Genomic DNA, 20,429 nt, shown 5'->3' on the forward strand with positions numbered 1-20,429 from the left:
CCCAGTTGAGGACCTTGGTGATGTACATATTTGAATTTTCTACCTCACATACTCTTAGGAAGATCCTATAGACTCTTCTCCTCCTTACACAATCACCTAACATACCTTCACCATCGCATTGGGCTCCATCAGGCTCATTCCCCTCAACTTTGAGTATCTCCGATGGATGTTTTTTATTTTCTTCGGTGTACACCACATTAGATCCCTATCTGGGGTGGGCTTTGGCAAGTATTACCCAAGGGCTAAGGCCATTGGTGGTGCGAGGATACTACCCCTACATCATGGCACCAAAGAAACAAAGAGCGATGCATTACAACGTGTCAATAGTGCATAAGTATTCTAAGCGATCTAGTAGTACGGGTGAGCAGGGATGTTGTAGTAAGTCCTGCAGACTCCCTGCCTTATGGACTCTGGCACCGCTATTGGTCTAGAGGGTCTTTTTCTCCCCTCTAGCTAATGGTGGACACTTGGCGTAGAGTTTGCTTTTATTAACCTTGCTCTTCGAGATCATTTTGATATAGCATCCACTTCCACAGTTTGGCCCTTGTCAACTTTCCTCCCCTCCAGTACTCCACCAAGAGATCTATTTCACAGAAGGGAGGTATTTTTCACCAACAAGTCGGATAACGTTTCTCAATCTATGACCTCCCATCAATGAGGATTGTTAGCTCGAATATTCAGGGCCTTGGCAGTGCTCCTCATCGTGACCAAAGGCATCCAATTCATAATCAGCTTCATCCAAGTGTCACTGGGGGCCTTATTGACATTCAAGAACATAAGTTGGATGGTAAAGACCTTGCAATGTTAGGTAAATTTCTTTTGATCACACTTTTCGGACTCCTTCCTTGGGCACTAGGGGAGGAACATGCATTTTAGTTTCGAAATCTTTCTTTCCCTCGTCATCAAACATGGCATCATCATACCCTCTACATCACAGTGCATTTTACTTCATATCAGTGGGCATAAAGGTTGCCTTCTCAACCTTTATGCCTCCAATAATAGAGAGGAACATGTGCTTTTGTGGAAGGAATTGCTTTCGCTTGCCCCAACTATAGATCTATGGATTATTGGAGGTCAACATGGTGGAATGCCTTCACGAAAAAAGGCAGAAGGGAAGGTGGCATCCATTGAGTGAGCAGCTTGGGATGCTTTTCTTTTCTAGTTTAGTAGTAGAAGAGATTCTTGGATAAATGATGCTATTTACACTCTACCTCACTTGCTCCTATTTTTGTGGTTGAGTAGGAGACCCTAGATGCATGGATTGACAAATTTTATGTTGATGGTTGGGCATTAGATAGAGGTGGCTCTGTTTGCATTTCACGAAAGGTTTCTATCTCATATCACTTTCCTACGGTTGGCTGAAGCCATAAGCATCTCTTTGACATGTTAGGATGACAATGGTGGGCTAAGGATTTCCCTAAGGCAAGATGAGAAGATGCCAGGTGGATCTTTACCTCAACACATCTTAGGACTCCTCTCTCTCTCTCTCTCTCAATGTTCCTCATATTTCATATTTTACATTTTGTATCTAGGCATTTTTGGTACTCAATTTCATATCTAGGATTTTTGTAGCCATTTTTGGCATCTTAGCGGTATTACGATGAGGCCACCTAGTTGGCGCATCGTTGATGATGTATTTTCCTTTCGGATGATTTTGTGTCCCATAGGCCATGTATGGCCTTCCGTGGACCTTTAATAAAATTTCTTTCTTTTTTTCTCTCTCTCTCTCTCTCTCTCTCTCTCTCTCTCTCTCAGCCCCTCCTCCGCCCCTATCCCCCCCCGTGAACCCACGCCCTGCTCCCGTTGTTGCTGCAGCGCATTGCCGCCCTACCCCTGCTGTTGTTGCCACGCCATCGCCACCGTGCTGCTACTGTCCATGAGCCCATAGGGCCTTGTTGCCACCAGGCCGCCTCCACCAAGCCAAACACCCTAGCTGCAGGCTGTGCCAGGGCTCCAAGTGTTTGTGCCAAAGGTTCCAGCCCCCCCCGTGAGCTATATTGTTTGCGCCAAGGGTTCCAGGCCCCCCTCCATGAGTTGCTATCTGCGCCAGGGCTCCAAACTATAGAAGGGGAAGCCACCTATTCCCATCATCACCAATCTAGATGTATGGCACACGTATGCATGTTCCCTCTATGATGCCCAGATGCAGACACCACTAAATGTCCTCTATGCCCAGGCCCACTACTTGCCACTTGTTCACCACACAGGATGTAAGAGCAGCACTTTGCAGATTACACCATCGGAGAGCGCAGGACCATGCGGGCCTATGGACCAAGCACTTTGCACATGGACAGGAGGTCCTAGCACCGGTCCTAGCACACTTGTTCAACCGGGTTGTGCACCACAGTTTCCCACCTACTTGGAGTACTACCACTGTTGTACCAATACAGAAAGCCGGAGACCCTATGGAGACTGGGAACTATCGTACCCTCATGATCAGCCATACTCTGGCCAAGATTTATGGATCAGTCTTAGAGAGGGAGCTCAATAGCCAGACAAAGGCTTGGGGGCAACGGGCACTAGGGCAGGCAAGATTCCGGAGACACCACTCTACCCTAGACCACATTTTCACTCTTGAGGACTATCATGGAGGAGGCGAGGTCCAGACACCAAAAGATCTACACATGCTTTGTAGACTTTCAAAAGGCTTTTGACACTGTCCCACGGTCCTTTATGATCAGGAGACTATAGGAGCTACAAATTCCAGATACATTGATATGGGGGGTGATGAGCCTGTATGAGTCAGTCAAAGGCAGGGTTTGTTCCCCAGGTGGTCTATCGGATTGGGTCAAGGGAACGATCAGAGTTAAGCAGGGCTGCCTCCTCTCACTTGGGCTTTACATTGATGAGATCACTTCCTTCATAGACCGCCTGGGAGGCGAAGGATCAATACTGGCCGATCTCATGATACAGATATTGTTATACGCCAATGACATAGTCCTTATCTCATTCTCAGCAGAGGGGTTGCAGAGACACTTGGAGGCCCTAGAGGGGTTCTGTAGAGAGAGAGACCTGACAGTCAACCTTGGAAAGACCAAGGTTATGGTCTTTCAACACCTCATATACAGTGATCCGTCGACTCGACTTCACTTATCGAGACAAGCTAGTGGAGATAGTGCAGTCTTACACCTATTTAGGATCAGTCTTCACAGGATCCCTTTTCACTATGACACATGCAACCCATGCACGGCTCACACAGTGCTCTAGCCTGATTGGAGAGACAGTGCTTCCAAGCACACTTTCACGATCCACTCACGAAGTGTTGGCTCTTTGATACGCTAGTGCAACCGACTGCCATGTACGCAGCACCCTTCTAGGGATGTGACCTACCGATAGCAGAGTGGAGGAGATTTGAGCAGCTACAGGTGACTATGGGATCTAGGATCATTCGAAGCAAAAGCCCTCAATCCCGCATGAGATAGTACAACCAAAGTTCGGCATCACACCACTACAGACTAATGCCATCTTCCAGACATCAAGTTTCATTTACAAAGTCTGGGACTTACCCTATTGGAGACTACCAAGGCTGGCTCTAGAGTCATCCAAACGACTAGCTGAGAGCGGGGTGGACATATGGTATGCACGTATATCCACATGGTTTGCCAAACATGGGATTCAAATGGACAGACTCTCTCCCTTTCAGTACATTATGGATGCACCCCCTGAGTCGATTCCACGAGATGAGATTAACCGTATCATATGGTTAGACCTCCTCCAGCTACATACATCTTGGGGTTGGGGGGGCGATCAGGAGCTCCCCACTAAGACCCAGTTCTACCACAACCATTTCTTGAGAGTCTCGGAGTAGGGCTTCATCATCAGACCTCAGTATCTCCAGGAGAGGGGAGTCTCACATGCACTAAGGATCGCCATTGGACAGATGCGGGTTTTGTCTCATCAGCTGAGGATTGAGACAAGGAGAGAAGCACGTATACCCAAAGAGTAGCGGATCTGCATGTTATGCACACTACGAGAGATTGAGACAGAGGAGCATTTTCTTTGCGCCTACCTAGCCTACGAGATCCTGGGGCGATACCACTGTCTTTATCAGGACGGGAGTGGGTTCGACCTGCTATCCCGATTGATCCACTTACACGACTAGGTCTGCATTGGGCTCTATCTGCTTGAGATGCGCCGCCACAGGGAGACCAGATCAAGGAGCAGCAGGAGGGGACCAGCAGACCACATGATACACAGGCTGACCAGACATAGCGGCATGTCACAGATTTCTATACTTTTGAGTCAGCTCTAGGACACAATGGGGTGGAGGAGGAGGAGCTAGCTGATATGCAGGCGATGTGGATTGCTAAGAGAGGATTGCAAAGGTCACCCGTGACACGAAGAGCGACCAGAGCACACTTGATTGAGGTTTGACCTATCATACCTTCCTCATAGGAGATCGGGGGTCACTCTAAACATAGCTCAATGGGTTCAGAGATCGAGAAGACCATGGCCTCCTTTGCCACCACAGCGTGAGATGGCCAGACAGAAGTAGATCCAAGATATCTTCACCGCTCATAGACGAGCCACCACAATGCCGGGTTTTGGATTCTGAGTTCCAGTTCCAGTTCCAGCCCTCTTCTTCCCACTTCAGATATCATATGATACGACATGTTTTTGCTTGAGCTATTGAGCTCTCTTTTTTATTTCAGCATAGTATAGTACTCAGCAAGGGCCTTAGCGCGCCCTTTGCTCCTGCCCTTTGTGGCTTGTATGAGTTTTTTTCCCTTTTTGGTGTTCTCCGCACTTTGTCCCATAGAAGGCGGGGCCTCCCGGCAGACGTTAATATATCTTTCTTTCTTTCTTTTCTCATGGCTGTCATCTTGAAAGCTCGGAGCAGCTGCAAGAATATTTTTCAAAGAACCTCACCCTTTTCACAGGAAGAGATTGATGGGTAGGCTATCATGTGGAATGACCTCATACTTGATGATCATGGTAGACTTCTTGGTGCTTCTGGTTACATGCAGTGGTCTAAATAGGGGAGAGGATCTGCTTCCTCTATGGGCTCTTGAAAGAATTTTAAAAAATTTTGGATGATCATAAGCTTCAGTTGGTAAGTCGCCTCAAAGGGAGTGAAAGAAGAATTGGGCAGATTGATGCGTGTTTGAGGGCTGCTCTGATAATAATTGTAGAGTCCCCTCTAGGATCGAACCTTAATATAGTTCAAAACAGCAAACAAATCAGCAAAACAATAAGATAATCAGCAGGTGACTCATATCCCAGCCATCCCAAAGCACAATGGGGCTAGAGATCAGACTCCCACGAGCCTGTTCCTATAGCTCTGTCATCCCATACTGCCAAAACCCGTTCTGAAGCAACCTTTGGCACATTTCATGATCTGCCATGTAGATGGAAGGAGTCAATCCAGCCCAGACCATCCAGTGGTGTAAGCACACTAAATATGTTCACAATATCCTTGGCCACTCTTATATAGAATAACATCATGCTTTAATAAGCATCCCTGGCTAAATATAACCAATTGGCCCTTTTTATTGCCCAAATCCTCTAGAGCCATGCTAGGCTGCTTCTCTTAATCCCAGGGCCTCCTAAACTTGCTGGAATAAGTCTATGAATCTAAGGATTAGCATCTAGGTACATACACCAATAATAAGCATGGAAGCTTCTTCAAGTGTGCACGTGGACTCTCAATTCTTGGTTTGGTTGGACGTAAGGGTTGTGGAGAGGACTCTTGGTTTTTAGTTTTGGTAGAGGGACGCTTCCTTAGTGGAGGGAATTTTCTTTGGTGTTGCACATTATAATCACAATCAGTGGATCAACAAGTTTCATTGCTCAATGACATTTGGTTATGTGCAATACAAAATGTCTATTCGAGGTTGTTCGTTGGGATACTTCTATTGATTGCCATGATCAACTGGTAATCTGTATGAGCAGTCAGTGGCATTTTTTGTTTCACTTAAGGCTCTCCAATGCTATATAAGATTGTTAGTTAGTGGCTACTCTCCTCTTGATAACAAAGAAACCACCAAGAGTGTACAACCCCAGGCTGAAATACATCATGCGAAGCATAGCATCAAAGGACCAAATAGAACAGGAAATAGCCAAGATTGTGGCTGAAAAGGCCAAACCATGCCAGAGGGAGAGTTAGAGAAGAAAGGGCTGCAAAGATAACTTTGGAAGATCCTAGCACAAGAAGCTCATGTCAAGCAGAACACCGCTATAGCAACACATGAGGCGATAAGGATTCCAATAGAGTAGGCTCGCAAGGAGAGTATAGCCAGAGCAGTGAGGATAAGTCCACGAGAGGTAAAGTGAATGTATGAGGACATGGTGTGTGTGTGTGTGTGTGTGTGTGTGTGTGTGAGAGAGCGTGGTGAGAGAGGTGGAGACGAGCCTCACCTGCATCCCGTACAGACTCCCCGTCTGTCCGTACATCCGTACGGCAGACGTACGCTCACCGTACAGCCGTACGGTCTGATCCGCCTTTTCCCTGCGTAGCCTTTCGTAACTCTGCCTCTGTTTTCATCGTCTTGCCGTACCTTTTCTGACACCTCTTCCAGACGTCCGTACATTTTCGTCCTTTTCCGTACAGCCTGGTTTCCCCGCCCATTTTTACTTCTTCGAACAGCTTTTGCGTGCCTTCTCAATATCCCTATACCGCTCAGCTTCTTCCATACAGCCCCCTCCGTACCACCGTACTTTCCGTACAGTCCCTGCTTCTTCCTCTTTTCGTTCAGTTCGCATCTCTAGCTTATTCTTCGTCCGTACAGCCCTTCTTTGCTCTGCCCTTCTTTCAATCCTGCCCTGCTTCTCTTCATGGAAGATCAATTCAAAAGCTACTCTCGTAAGGAGTCGACCCGGGACTCCAAAAGACAACAGGTTGATTTTTCTACTACAGATTCGGTCGACGCTCACTATGTCTTTGATATGCTTAAAGATGAATTTCAGTACAGCCGGAAGGAGTGGGCCAAACCTCCCCCGGCCATCAAATACAAGTTGAAGCTTCCATCATTGGTTGCTCCTCTTCGAAAATTCTCTCAGCAAGCAGTTATTATCTTCTTCCCAGGAAAGCTACCTTCAGCAAATGATGTGGCTCAATGGGTTCAGGCATTGTTGGGAGGCTGCTTTGTTGAAGGGGTATATTTTGCTTCTAGGGGTTTTTATGAGGTGCACTTTTCAGATGCCTCATATCGCCAGCAGATTTTGGAGATGTCGCCCCTTTTCTATGGCAGACAAATGGTGCATGTCATGCCATGGTCGCCAAACAAAGATTACCACAGCCTCATTCGACATCATTGCCCCGTATGGGTTGAGGTGGTGGATTTTCCAGACTATATGAGGGCTGAGTTACCAAGTTTGGCAGCCTCTTTGGGGCAAGTTGTTTGCCCACCCCGCCCTTCGGGTAATCGCAATCGCTTTTGTATTCTTTGGGATACAGATCACCCCACCCCTCCTTCCATTGCGGTAGAAGTGGAGGATGTTCCCCTTGGTGAAAAATATTTTGACTTGAAATGGGGAGTTTTTGCAGGTGCTTGTTTCACATGCCATAAGTTTGGCCACTTAGCCTCACAGTGTCCTGCAGTTCTGCATCAGCTTCCTCCCACAGCTATTGCTCCAGAAAATACTCCCCCTCCGACTTATGCCTCGGGGTCTAAGGCAATGCCTACTAAACTGGGTGATGTGGCTCTCAAATCTGTCCCTTCCAAAGAAAATGTACTTCAGGTTTCAGCTAAGCAAAAGGATAAGGGTAAGGGCAAAATTTCAGAATCTCATGTCTCTCCTCAGGGTGCCTGGCAGCAACCCAAAAAGGTTTTTGCTCTCAAACCACGTCCACTACAATCTCGCCATTGGGATGCTTCAATTTCTACCCCTGGTCAGACCTCTTCCCCTGCTGACAGCCTTGCTTCTCAACTGTGGGTTGATGTGCTAAAACGAGGCATCCCTGTATGTGATAATGATGAGGACCATAGAGCTAATGATCCAGGAGCCCAGGTGGATGTTGATGTCATGGCTGAGGCCTGACAGTTTACACTCTATTCTGCCTTTTGGTTTGACTGTACATATCTTTTATGTCTACTTCAATTACTTGCATTACATACAATATTCAGGGTCTTTGCAATGCCAATAAGTGGAGACTCTTCTGGCATTATGTACATAGAATGCATCCCGATGTGATCTCCTTACAAGAACACAATCAACATTTCTTGGCTGGTCAGCAAGGCCACTATGCTGGTTATGATATTTTTTATGCTGGTACAATGCACTTTTCGGGGGTTTGCATGCTTGTAAAACATGATATACAGCCCACGGTGGCCCACAATGATCCTCAGGGTCGATGGATGGTGATCAGGTGCACTTGGCAGGATACTCTCTATGAAATAGCATCTGTTTATGCCTCGCAAACTTCTGCGACTAGAGCTCAAATGTGGGATTCCCTCAAACAATACCCATGGCTTTCCAATGCTTTTTTGTGTGGAGACTTTAACAATTCGCCTGCCTCCCAAGATAATACTACTCATCGCTCTCACATGATTCCCACTGAGTTCCGACATTGGGAAGATATGCTCTCATCTCTGCATGCTGAAGATCTATGGCTCTCAACAAGGGACACAGATATGGGTTATACATATCATCACAATGCTTTTAATCATTACTGGGCTCGACTTGACAGATGGTATTTGCTGCATGCTCAGCAGTATGCTGATTTCACATGTACATTGCGGATTGATCACTCCCTCCTGCTATCTGATCATTTCCCAGTATGCTTGACATTATCAATAGCACGTCTGACAGATGATATGCCTTTTTTTGGTCATCGCTTGCTCCATGTTAATAGTGCCTACTTGCTTCATCAACAATTTCAGAACATGGTGAGAGTGGCTGTCCGTCCCCTCCTCTCACATGCTCAGGAGGATATGGATTTTGCTTGGATCAGCCTTGCTCATCGTTTACAGGCTGTTATTCAAGACTATGGACGGAGTTACATGGAAAACCTTCGGCTCAAGATAAAATGGGCTCAATCCCACAAGCAGCAAATGGATGCAATCAGTTCTCATAGGCAGCTTACTTCTTCTGAACAGGATTCTTGTGCTTATGCGGCTCATATCATCCATCAAAATGATCTTCGCAAATTAAAGAAGTGGCAAATCCGAGCTCGTATGAAACCCCTTTTGGATAAGGGCTGCTCCTCCAAAGCCTTTTTTAAAAGTCTCCATGCGGATAGGCGAAAGGAGGATATTTGCAGGATCAAGAAAGCTGATGGCACCTGGACCACTTCCAAATCCGACTTGGAATTGCAATGTTCTAGTCACTTTCAGCAGCTCCTTTCTTCTCGACCTGATCATTTGATGCAAGTAAATGCAGCCAGGTCTCAATTTCTTATGCATGTTCAGCCCATAGTATCTCGGGAACAGGCCCATGCATTGGAGCAGCCTTTTATGCTTAGTGAACTGGAAGATGCTTTGAGTCATCTACGCAAAAGCAGCTCCCCTGGTTGGGATGGACTGACTGTTGAATTCTTCCGTGCATTTTGGGGTGATCTCAAGTTTACTCTCCTTCTAATGATCAATCATGCTTGGGCAGAACAATCTCTACCTCCATCCTGGAAACATGGCCTGGTAAAATTGATTCCCAAAAAAAGGTTGTGTGAGACGATGGCTGATTGGCGGCCTATTTCCCTCATGCCTGTCATTTACAAACTCATTGCTAAAATGATTGTCCTCAGGGTTCGCTTCCTCTTGCAAGCAGGACTTCATCCTAGGCAGTATGGGTTTGTCCCCAGGAGGCAGATCACTGACAATATCTCCAATGCCTTGCTTGCGATTGAGTATGCCAAATATTCTAAACAAGATGTTCTCATTCTGCAAGTAGACATTGCGAAAGCTTTTGATACTGTCCATTGGGATTTCATCTCTCAAACTATGCAAAAATTGGGATTTGGCTCTCGACTTGTCCACATCATTTACTGGCTTTATTCTCATGCCACCGCACAGTGCTTGCTTGGTGGTGGGTTGTCAAGAACCTGGACTATGACTCGCTCAGTGAGACAGGGTTGCCCTCTTAGTTCCTTACTGTATGCCATTGCTACCCATCCGTTACTCTTGCATATGGACTATCTGGCAGATACAGGACAGCTTCATGGTTTGCAAATTCCAGGGGCACAGTCTTTTCTTGCACAGGCCTATGCTGATGATTCATTCTTCATGCCAAGGAATTCTCAAAGTGATCTTTCTTGTTTGATGCATACACTGAATGATTTTGGCATAGCTGCTGGACTGCATATCAATTTTCAGAAATCAAAACTTCTAGCTTTGAAAGAAGCTGATTGGCATGCACTGTTTTGGCCAGGCCACATTATCTCTTCCTTTACTATTGTCAGACATCTCGGATATCCCATTGGCTGGAATATTTCTCCGCAACAACAGCTCAAATGGGTGCTTCAAAAGATCAATAAGAAGCTGGAATACTGGCATTTGTCCACTTGGCCTCTACATGTTCGACTCCGGATAGTACAGTCCATCATTATGGCATATGTGCAATTTTATTTGCCTCTTCTTCCTTGGTCTTTCAAGCATTTGGCCTCTTATATGTCCCAAGCTATGGAGATATTTTGGAAAAGTAAATCTCTTAAAAAAGCTTTGCGACTACTACCTATGCTGTCTATTTGTTCACCCAAGACTCATGGGGGGCTGAATATTCTCAATCTCCAGGTTCATATGTTGGCAAGAAAGAGCACTATGATTGCTGATTTTTTTCAGCAAAATCAACCATGGGCTATTATGTTAGCAGCTATGTGTGGAAACATGGCTTCCCATGCATATGGGCATTGGATTACAGATCACTGGGAAGCAGTTTTATCTAATTTTCAGGGGAAAATTCCTGGTTGCCCTGTTTCTACTGCTTTTCTTCATGATTGGAAGAGAATTCTTTCATATGCAAAATGGACAGGTGCTTCCTCTCATCATGGCAATTCTTTTCGATTGGAAAGCATCCATTGGAGCAAGGTGTTTGCATCGCCTCTCGCTTTACAGGCACCTATCAAAGCATATAATCTCATGAAATTGGGCATAAGATTTGTTGGTGATGTTGTGGATCAACAAGGCTATACACTTTCATTTCCACAAGCTTGCAGGACATTCTCCTTGGGTCTGCATCATAGATCCATTTGGAGAACACTTTCAATTATGATGCAGCCATTTGTTCCGGTTCCTCCACTGTTTGCACAGGACAGATTAATGGACTGGAATTTGGCTTCCATACCTCCTGCTACACATACACTTTCGATACACAATCTGACTTCCTCGAAGGTTTACAGATTTCTTCTTCCACAGCCATGGATTGACAAGCATGCCAACACTCTTTGGAATTTGGATAGGCCTTTATCTTGGTGGCAATCCCGTCTCATGAAAATCTGGAAAACCAAATTGCCATTGAAACAGAGGCTTTTCTTTTGGAGATGTATAGTGGGAGCCTTTTCCATTGGGGTGAAATTGGCAGCTCGCCGCATTGCTTCTCCTTTCTGCCCCCGTTGCTTTCATCCTCGCGAGACAGTTCCTCACTTATTATGGTTTTGTCCGCACTCTCGCACATTGATCACTCATGTTTCTCATTTACTGCGGCTTCGGTTCCCTTCTATCAGATTTGGGAAACTTTTCTGGATGTTTGGATGCTGCTCATCTCAGATGTCTCCATTACTCCTTTTCTTTCATTGGACTCGCTTTTGGGTATTATGGACCATCTGGACACAGAGACTGCATTCCAGGATGGGTCAACAGTTTCCTCAGGCATATATTTTCTTCAGAATGTCCCTTAAGCAGTCTTTACATGACAGTCTTGCTGCAAGGGATTTGGATGCTACTTGCCTTGAAGTGTTCTCTACTTGTTTTTGAGTTCTTCTATCGGGCTCTCTTTCGGAGTTCTTTGCTAGTGTGTGGGAGACTTCCCATATTGTAAATTTATGAGCATATAAATACAATGGATTTTACCAAAAAAAAAAAGAATGTATGAGGACAAGGTAAGGCAAGGAAGTTTTGAGTCTAAGGCTAAGAATCTAACTAACATGATGCTCTATCCTAGAAGGAAGCTTTGAGGATAAGGGAAAGAACTTGACTACCATGGGAAGCTAACCTAAAATAGGGTAAATGTCCTGGGAGAGGGGGACAACCCCCCCATATCAGGATCACCAAAAATGTGATGGGCCTAGATAAGGCTACCCACACATGAAAGAGAAAATGACAGATGATGACTCAACTACACATCTCCATTCCAAACAAAAATCCCCTTAAATACAATGCATGCCAATTCTTGGCCACTTCTACAACAATTCCAATATGGGAGATATATCTCCTATGCCATGTTCCAGTTCCTCTCCTCCATCCTTTATACACTGATACTGTATGTTCTATGATATGCATGTCAAAGCTTAGAATTGCATTTGATTGAGGCTAATAGCAAGCTAGAGCTCACTCATATATATATAATTGATGCATTTTCCAACATGAAACTCTTTTTAAGGGGACTTCTACATAGATTACAGATGGCTGAAGAACATTTGAACTCATTGGAAGAATAGGTTACATTGTTGCAGCTTGGTTGAGGATCTTACAAAGTATTTTGTCCATTGGATATGCTTTGCACGGTCAATCAAGCATTAAATACCATTTTATTCTTAGTGTCATGCACAACCATCAAAAAACACGATCCTAGGTGTGTTATTCGAACAAGTACTTATTAGATAGGGGCACCACTTTGCACACAATTCAATATCACATATGTTCAGGAGCAAACAAAGTATTCTGCCCATTGGATATGCTTTGCATGGTCAATCACGCATTATACACCGTTTTCCCCCTAGTGTTATCCTCAACCGTCAAAAAATGTGCTCCTAGGTGTGTTATCTGAACTATAAGTACTTATGGTATGGGCATGCCACTTTGAACTCAACTAAATACCAGGTATGTTGAGACATATGCAAAGTATTTTTCCCTTCAGATATGATTTTCATGGTCGATCACGCGTTATACACTGTTTTTTCTTGTGTTATGCACAACCATAAAAAAACGAGCTCCAGGTGTGTTATCCAAACAAGTACTTAAGGGATGGGTGCTCCACTGTGCAAGAAAGTCAATACCACCTATTTTTAGGCACGTGCAAAGTACTATATCCATTGGATATGCTTTGCATTGTCAGATAAGCACCGTTTTTGCCTAAGTGTGATGCACATCCGTCATGCAACACGCTCCTAGGTGTGTTATCCGAACAAGTACTTATTGGATGGGCACGCCACTTTGCATACAACTCAATACCACCTAGGTTGAAGTACATGCATAGTATTGTGCCCATCGGATATGCTTTGCATGTTGGATCAAGCATTAAACATCGTTTTTGTCTTAGTTTCATGCACAACCATAAAAAAACATGATCTTAGGTGTGTTATTCAAACAAGTGCTTATCGGATGGGGGTGCCACTTTCATTCCATTTTCCATAATGAAAAGTTTTGACACTATGTATTCTCATTCCATTTTCCATAATGAAAAGTTTTGACACTATGTGTTCTCATTCCATTTGAAAATACGAACCTAATGTTTTAAGAGAAAGTCATACATTGGTCAGATTGTTATATAAATAATAAAAGGGAGTGTTGCATTTTTACTTTGGAAGACAAAAGCCGGCACATGTGTTCCCGCAAGCTTGCCAGATCTCCCATTTGTTGATGATGTGCATATTCGAGCTCAATTGATCTTAAAACCTCTCTTTCAAGCCTTTCCACCTAGCCAATTGTGATGAAAAATAATTCAAACACTAATTCTCAACATTTTTAAATTATGCCATATATAAAAGTGGTTTCGTATTACCATTGTATTTTCAACCAATTTCGTTACTTGATATCAAAGAGTCCTTGTCTATAAGAATGTAAAATAAGCTTGGCCAGTATGTATGCAGATATGCGAGTTATTACCTCCTTATAACCTTTGCGCAGCTTTACAGAGACATCTTTGCTGACAGCTTCAATCCCAAGGTAATTTCGCATTTGAAGATCAAACTCTTTCTTTAGTTCTTCTACACAAGCACTCACTTTCTTTTTCTCATTCTCTGATAGAACAACCTATCAATGATAGAATATCAAAAACTTTGTAGCTCTTTTTGATGTAGATACAAAAAAAGACTAGGTGGAAACCCTCAAATTTAGGAAGAAAACAATGACAACTAACACAGGACACAATGTAATGCAATGATCGTGCAAGTTTTGTCTGCTCAATATGATATGATGTTATTGATGCATATGGTTTGAGTGAAGATTCAATTCAGAGATGTATCTCACCTGTATTATCACACAGTATATGGATAGCTAGAAAGTGAATAGAATAGAGAAATTGGGGGAACATTGACAGAATAGAGGAGCATGGCACTGAGATGAAAGATAATGGCTTATCTCATGCACTGCATATACATTTTAAGGGGAACAAAAATAAAAATTAATCAAATACACCAGCTGGGAGAACCAACAACCAGGGGTCCTGAGCTGTATCAAGAAAAAACCAATGATAATAGTAAAGATTGAAGTAACATGGTGGAAAGAGGGAGAGAGAGAGGGTAGACTAGGGAGAGAGGAAGTGATACTCAAAAGGAGACATAATGAAATGAAAATGAAATGACTAGAGCAAAGAACAAAAATGAGAGTACTCACATGTAGACCAAAGAGCTTGTAGCTTGATACTTGATTGATTTGACACTAGATAAGTACAGCTCTTATATAAGAGCACACACACACATATGAACACCTATGCATATGAGATAACTCCCAATATGACACGTGGCATACATAGGACACACTAGACTAGAACTCACACTAGAAAACACTAGAACACACATTTTTGACTCACTTTGGCTTCATATTCCAACAACCCCCCATGAAGGCAAGGTGAGAGACTACTGAAATGGAACCAAGAACAGAACATGACAATGATGGTCTAAGGTGAGGGACTATTGGAATGGAACCAAGAACAGAACATGACAATGACGGTCATCAAACTGTGCACCCTATGTAATTCAGAGGCTAAAGTCTGAGCATGTTCAGAGGTTGTTGATCCAAGCATTCTCATGGCTTGAGACTCAACATGCTCAGAGGTTCCATTATAGCATGGCTACATGACCAACTCATAGGTCTAGGAATACACCACCATCTTGGAACTCAGCCAGGCCTGATAACGAGACCTATCAAAGCCAATACATGGCTCCCACAGTACATCCTATCCTAGCTCCAGGGGCTAATGAGAGACATGGAGCCACACACCAAAACAAAATAGGAGGCAAAGAACCTTTGACTCAACACACATGATTTATTTGCATTCATTTTGGGAGACGACCTAGGGCAGAGTATCCTTGACTCAAACAATAAAATAGTAAAGATATATTTCATTCATTTTATGCATAGCAAGGGCAGAGAACCCATGTGCCCGAAGTAGCTACCGCACAAAAGTGTGCACATCCTGATGCAAAGAGGTATGTCGTTGAAGAACCAGGCGACAATGCCCTTGAATGATGTGTCGATGAAGGCCATAGGAGCAGCTACCAAGGGAGATGACGTCAAGACTCTCAATGTGCCGATCGGAGAGTCACCGCGAATGCGCAGAAGAGGCTCAAAGAAATGATATTTGTCTATTCGGGACAGTCAAACACCGCAATGTCGCAATGTCAGAGATGACGAGGTGTCAAAAAAGTATTCCCTGCTGTCGAAAGCCTCAAGTCAATGTACCGGAGTGTCGGTACAATCGAAATGACTTGTGGGTAAGCTCGGGAAGCCCAAATCACTGCTGGAGGTCACGGGAGTCCAAATCTGAGCAAAAAATACCAAAGAACAGCCTAAAACTGCTTGGAATCGCCTTCTGACAAGTTGCTTGGTATGTACGGACGTACGTACCTATGTACAAAACAAATGAATTTTTTTTCTCTTGAAAAGGTGCGGGACAGGGTCGTTTATGTTTGGGAAGTACCAAAATTTCAAAAAACATAGAAATCATACCTCAAAAGGTCAAAAAACAGCCGCTAGACTGCTCCAAAACAAGTTTCTGGCGACCAACTGACGAGGAATGTCTGCCAATGCTGAGGGAGAACCATGAACTGATGCGGGAGTGAGCTGAACTCACAAACGAGGACCGCAGAGTACTTGATGGTGAGGAACCATGGCAAGGCTAAGGGAAGGGAGGCTCTACCTTAGAGGAGAGGGGAGCTTCCATTGGCGGGCTTCTCTCATCCTCTAGATAGAGCAAGAAGAAGGGGAGGGTAGGAAGGGAGGCTCTAATACCACATGAAAGAACATGGTGGAAAGAGGGAGAGAGAAAGAGGGTAGGCTAGGGAGAGAGGAAGTGATACTCAAAAGGAGGCATAATGAAATGACTAGAGCAAAGAACAAAAATGAGAGTACTCACATGTAGACCAAAGAGCTTGTAGCTTGATACTTGATTGATTTGATACTAGACAAGTACAACTCTTATATAAGAGCACACACACTTTTTTTTGGTGAAAGCAGATGACTATATTAACATAAAATCAATGTACATGACATTAGACTCCAAAGGAGAGCCCAATGAAAGAACTCAAAAATAGTGAGAAAACACTTCAAGGCTAGTAGCATCCAAGTCTCTTGCAGCAAAACTATCATATAAGGATTGCTTGAGAGACATTCTGAAGATATGGTATTGTAGGCATAAAGTCAACCCTATGGTTGAGCAGCAGTACTTGGGTACTATATATACCAAGTACTTGTATTGTTTCATATAAACATTTCTATTGGACCTTTCTTGTGTATGCACTCTTGCTCACTCGTGTTCACAACTTGTCTCCACTTTGTTCCTACATTTGGTATCAGAGCGCTTCCATCTCTGGAGTCCATTCCCGCACTTGCTTCCAAACTCTTGCAAGCTTGGTGCTCCAGTGTTCCTGGTTCTCACATTCAGCTCTCCAGCTTTCGTTTGAGGTAGCTCCAACAGTCCAGTGGCTGTTTTTTAACCTTTTGAGATCTGATTTCTACGTTTTTTGAAATTTCTGAGCTACCCAGGCGCATACAAACAAACCTGTCCCGCACCATTTCGAGCGGATTTTTTTTTTTGTTTTTTTGCCCGTCCAATTGTACGGGCATACGGATCTGTCCGTATTGTTGCGCGACAGTGCTGGGAGTCCGTGTGACTTGTCAGAACGTGATTTCGAGTAGTTTCCAGCTATTTTTTGGCGTTTTTTCTCAGATCTGGACTCTTTCCAGCTCTAGCCTCTCCCGGGTGCGTTCCAGCAGCTCCATGCGTCTCCATACTTCTCCTGGCTCTTCCCTACACGTGTATTGTGTTTAGAAGCACTCCCGACAACTTCATTCAGCTCCAAGCAGCTCACTTCAGCTCCTTTGTCATCTCTAGCTTGCCCACACAGTCAGTGGACTGTTTTGCAGGTGGTCCGGGCCAAGGTGCGCTTTCAGTAAGTGTTTTGAGCTGTGTATTTCGCTTCGGGACTGTTTTTGCAGCCCATACTCTTCCACTCTCAGGTGCATTTGCAGATACTCTGCATTGTTGGGTACATTTGGAGTTACTTTACAGTTGTGGATGCCTTTGAGCTCCAGTGGATGCATTTGAGCACTCGTGGGTGCGCTATTTCAGATTTGGGTTGTGAATTTTCAGTTTGGGATTGCACTTCAGATTGCAACAGAGTGCAGTGATTGGTTTATGCCATTTTTGCAGTGATTGCATTATGCAGTTAGTGGCATTTCAGAGCAGCTAGTCGTACTTTGCATTTGCAGCAAGCATTTGTTTGGGATTTGCAGGCACATTTGCAGCCAATGCACTTTTGGGACTTGCAGTTCTTTTTGCAAGTACATTTGCAGCTTGTGGGTATCCCATTTTGCATCATGTCGACTCTTTCTAACAGTTTTGGCAATTTGTCCGAGGGTGACAAGTTGGATGGACCAAACTATGCCTTGTCGTCATTCATGCTTAAGAACATCTTGGTTGGTAAGGGCTTGTGGGATATTGTTGGTGGGGATGAGGTGAGGCTAGCAGGCTCATCTACATCCAGCACAGCTTCTTCAGATTAGACTACAAGCAGACTGCAGACTGCTACAACCCCTCCTGCTAGTCCCATAGCATCGACGGAGGAGTAGAAGAAGTTTGACCACTGCAATGCCCAAGCAATGTTTTTGATTGCCACAAATGTGAAGAGGCACATTATGACGACTATCAAGTCAGGCAAGGATGCAAAGCAAGCATGGGAAAGATTGGCAAACATGTATCATGTTAAGAATGAGGCAAGGGCCATTGCCTTGACAAATCAACTCAAGTATCTCGAGATGCAGGAAGGCCAGGCCATCACTGATCATATTGCTAGGATCACTGATCTACGTGATCAGCTCGCAAGTATTGATGAGGAAATAGAAGACAAGAAGCTCGTCTCTATTACTCTCAATAGCTTAGCATCCTCATATGGCACATTCGTCACTTCATTGACCATTGTTCTTAGGGCAGTCCCACTCTCGTTCGATGAGTTAGTTGGGCCTTTGTTGCAAGAAGAGGAGAGATGCTCAAATTTTGCCAAAGCCTCTCGTCAGGGTGAGCAAGCACTTGCCATGAGTGGAAAGGGCAAATTTCAGAAAAAGTTTGAGCCAAAACACAGCCATACAACTCAGCCCAAGGAGGGGAATGCAAGCACTTCAAGAAAAAATAAAAAAAAGCATAAATGCAACTATTGCGAGAAGCCAGGACATTACATCGCAGAGTGTCAGAAAAGGATTGCCAATGAAAAGAAAAGGCAAAGGGACAGCTCTAGCAATAATTTTGTTAACCCCACTGAAACTCGTGCTTCAAATGCACACGGTGAAGCTCATCTTGCCCAAGGTGATAGAGATTGTGTTTGCTGCATTTAGTGAGAAGATGGATGCCAAGGGGGATTTGAATGCTGAAAATTAATCAAGGGATGCTTCCCTTGTTGCAAGAGATACATGGTATATCTACAGTGGTGCTACTAAACACATGACTCCTTGCCAGGAGTGGTTTGAGAGCATCACACCTGTTCGTGGCAGACAGGTTACCTGTGCCAATGATGCTTCTCAAGACATCATCGGAGTTGGGCACATTCCTATTCAGCTTGATAATGGGAAAGTTAAGTATATCCGAGATGTTTGGTATGTTTCAGATTTGAGGCAAAATCTGATTTCAGTTTCAAACATTGCCCATGATCAACATATGTTGATCGAATTTCAGGATAACCACTGCAGGATCAAGGATCCAAAGAAAGGGTATGAGGTTGTAGCAACATGCACATATGACAGAGGCTTATACAAGCTTGATGCTCAGCCTTATGATCAGAAGGTATTGGCTGTAGCAAACAATTCCCAGGTTGATTTATGGCATGCCAGGTTTGGACATGTCCATCACAGGGCATTGTCCTACTCATACAACAATAATATGACTCGAGGAATTCCGAAATTGCAGCAACCAACAAATGAAGTGTGAGGGGTGTGCACTTGGCAAATTGCATCGCTTGCCATTCAGTAAACAAGGCAAGAATTAGGCCAAGGCAACCAGAGTGTTGCAGATAGTGCACAGTGATGTATGTGGCCCCATGACTATTCCCATGCATAGAGGAGCAAGGTACTTTGTGACCCTTATAGATGACTTCTCCAGGTTCACATGGCTTTTTCTCATGAAGGAAAAATATGAGGTGTTCTATTGGTTTTAGGAGTTCAAAGCTATGGCTGAGAACCAAACCAATTCTAGAATTGGAACACTCAACTTGGATAGAGGGGGAGGGTACATGTCACATGCATTACAGGGATTTTGGAAGCAGCATGCGATTAAACATCACTTGACATGTCCTTACACACCACAGCATAATCCAATCCTTGAGAGGAAGAATCGTACTCTCATGGAGATGACGAGATGCATGCTGAAATTCAAGAGAGTCTCAAAGGCTTTTTGGGGAGAAGTAGTTGTGACAGCCACTTACATTCAGAACAGATGCCCTACCAAAGCTTTGGTTAATGTGATTCCATTTAAGGCTTTGTATGGCTTTCAGCCAAAGTTAGTCATTTCAAAGTTTTTGGCTCAGTGGCATATGCTTTGGTTTTGGATGCACATCGGACAAAGCTTGATGACAAGAGTGTCAAATGCATTTTCGTGGGATATAGCACTGAAAGTAGGGGATTTAGGCTTTATAATCCCGCTACCAGGAAGGTAATAATCAGCAGAGATGTTCTCTTTGCTGAGAATGAGTGCATGCAGCCCGCTAGTGCAAACTTGCAACCATACGATGACCCCTCTTTGGACACCATCCACTTTGAGGATGATGAGATGGATTCTCTTGATGCTTCCCCTTCTACTTCTCATAGTTCAGATGGCTTGCCACATGTTGAGTAGATGAGATCAATGAAGCCATCAGAAATACAATCCCATACATAATGATAATGATTTTCAATGTGTTTCATGCGAGCATG

The 20,429-nt window shown here is 44.2% G+C and overlaps 2 protein-coding genes across 2 annotated transcripts in view; one reads left to right on the plus strand and one right to left on the minus strand.

Annotated features, from left to right (window-relative positions):
* LOC147901299 (uncharacterized) overlaps positions 1 to 20,429 on the minus strand; it is a 221,363-nt gene that overhangs the window by 77,317 nt on the left and 123,617 nt on the right. The window contains exons 11-12 of the mRNA XM_087376466.1: positions 13,917 to 14,063; positions 13,611 to 13,727 (exon numbers count right to left, since the gene is read on the minus strand). Of these exons, the coding sequence (XP_087232592.1) occupies positions 13,611 to 13,727; positions 13,917 to 14,063 (264 nt within the window). The remainder of the gene's footprint in view (positions 1 to 13,610; positions 13,728 to 13,916; positions 14,064 to 20,429) is intronic.
* LOC147901300 (uncharacterized) lies at positions 655 to 12,529 on the plus strand. The gene is made up of 3 exons (XM_087375682.1): positions 655 to 808; positions 7,025 to 7,614; positions 12,494 to 12,529. Exons 1-3 carry the CDS (start codon positions 655 to 657, stop codon positions 12,527 to 12,529), a joined length of 780 nt encoding a protein of 259 aa, XP_087231808.1.

Source organism: Dipteris shenzhenensis, chromosome 6 (genome assembly GCF_047967505.1).
Source record: "Dipteris shenzhenensis isolate YYH24624 ecotype China chromosome 6, Dip_SZ_1.0, whole genome shotgun sequence".
Lineage (NCBI taxonomy): Eukaryota > Viridiplantae > Streptophyta > Polypodiopsida > Gleicheniales > Dipteridaceae > Dipteris > Dipteris shenzhenensis.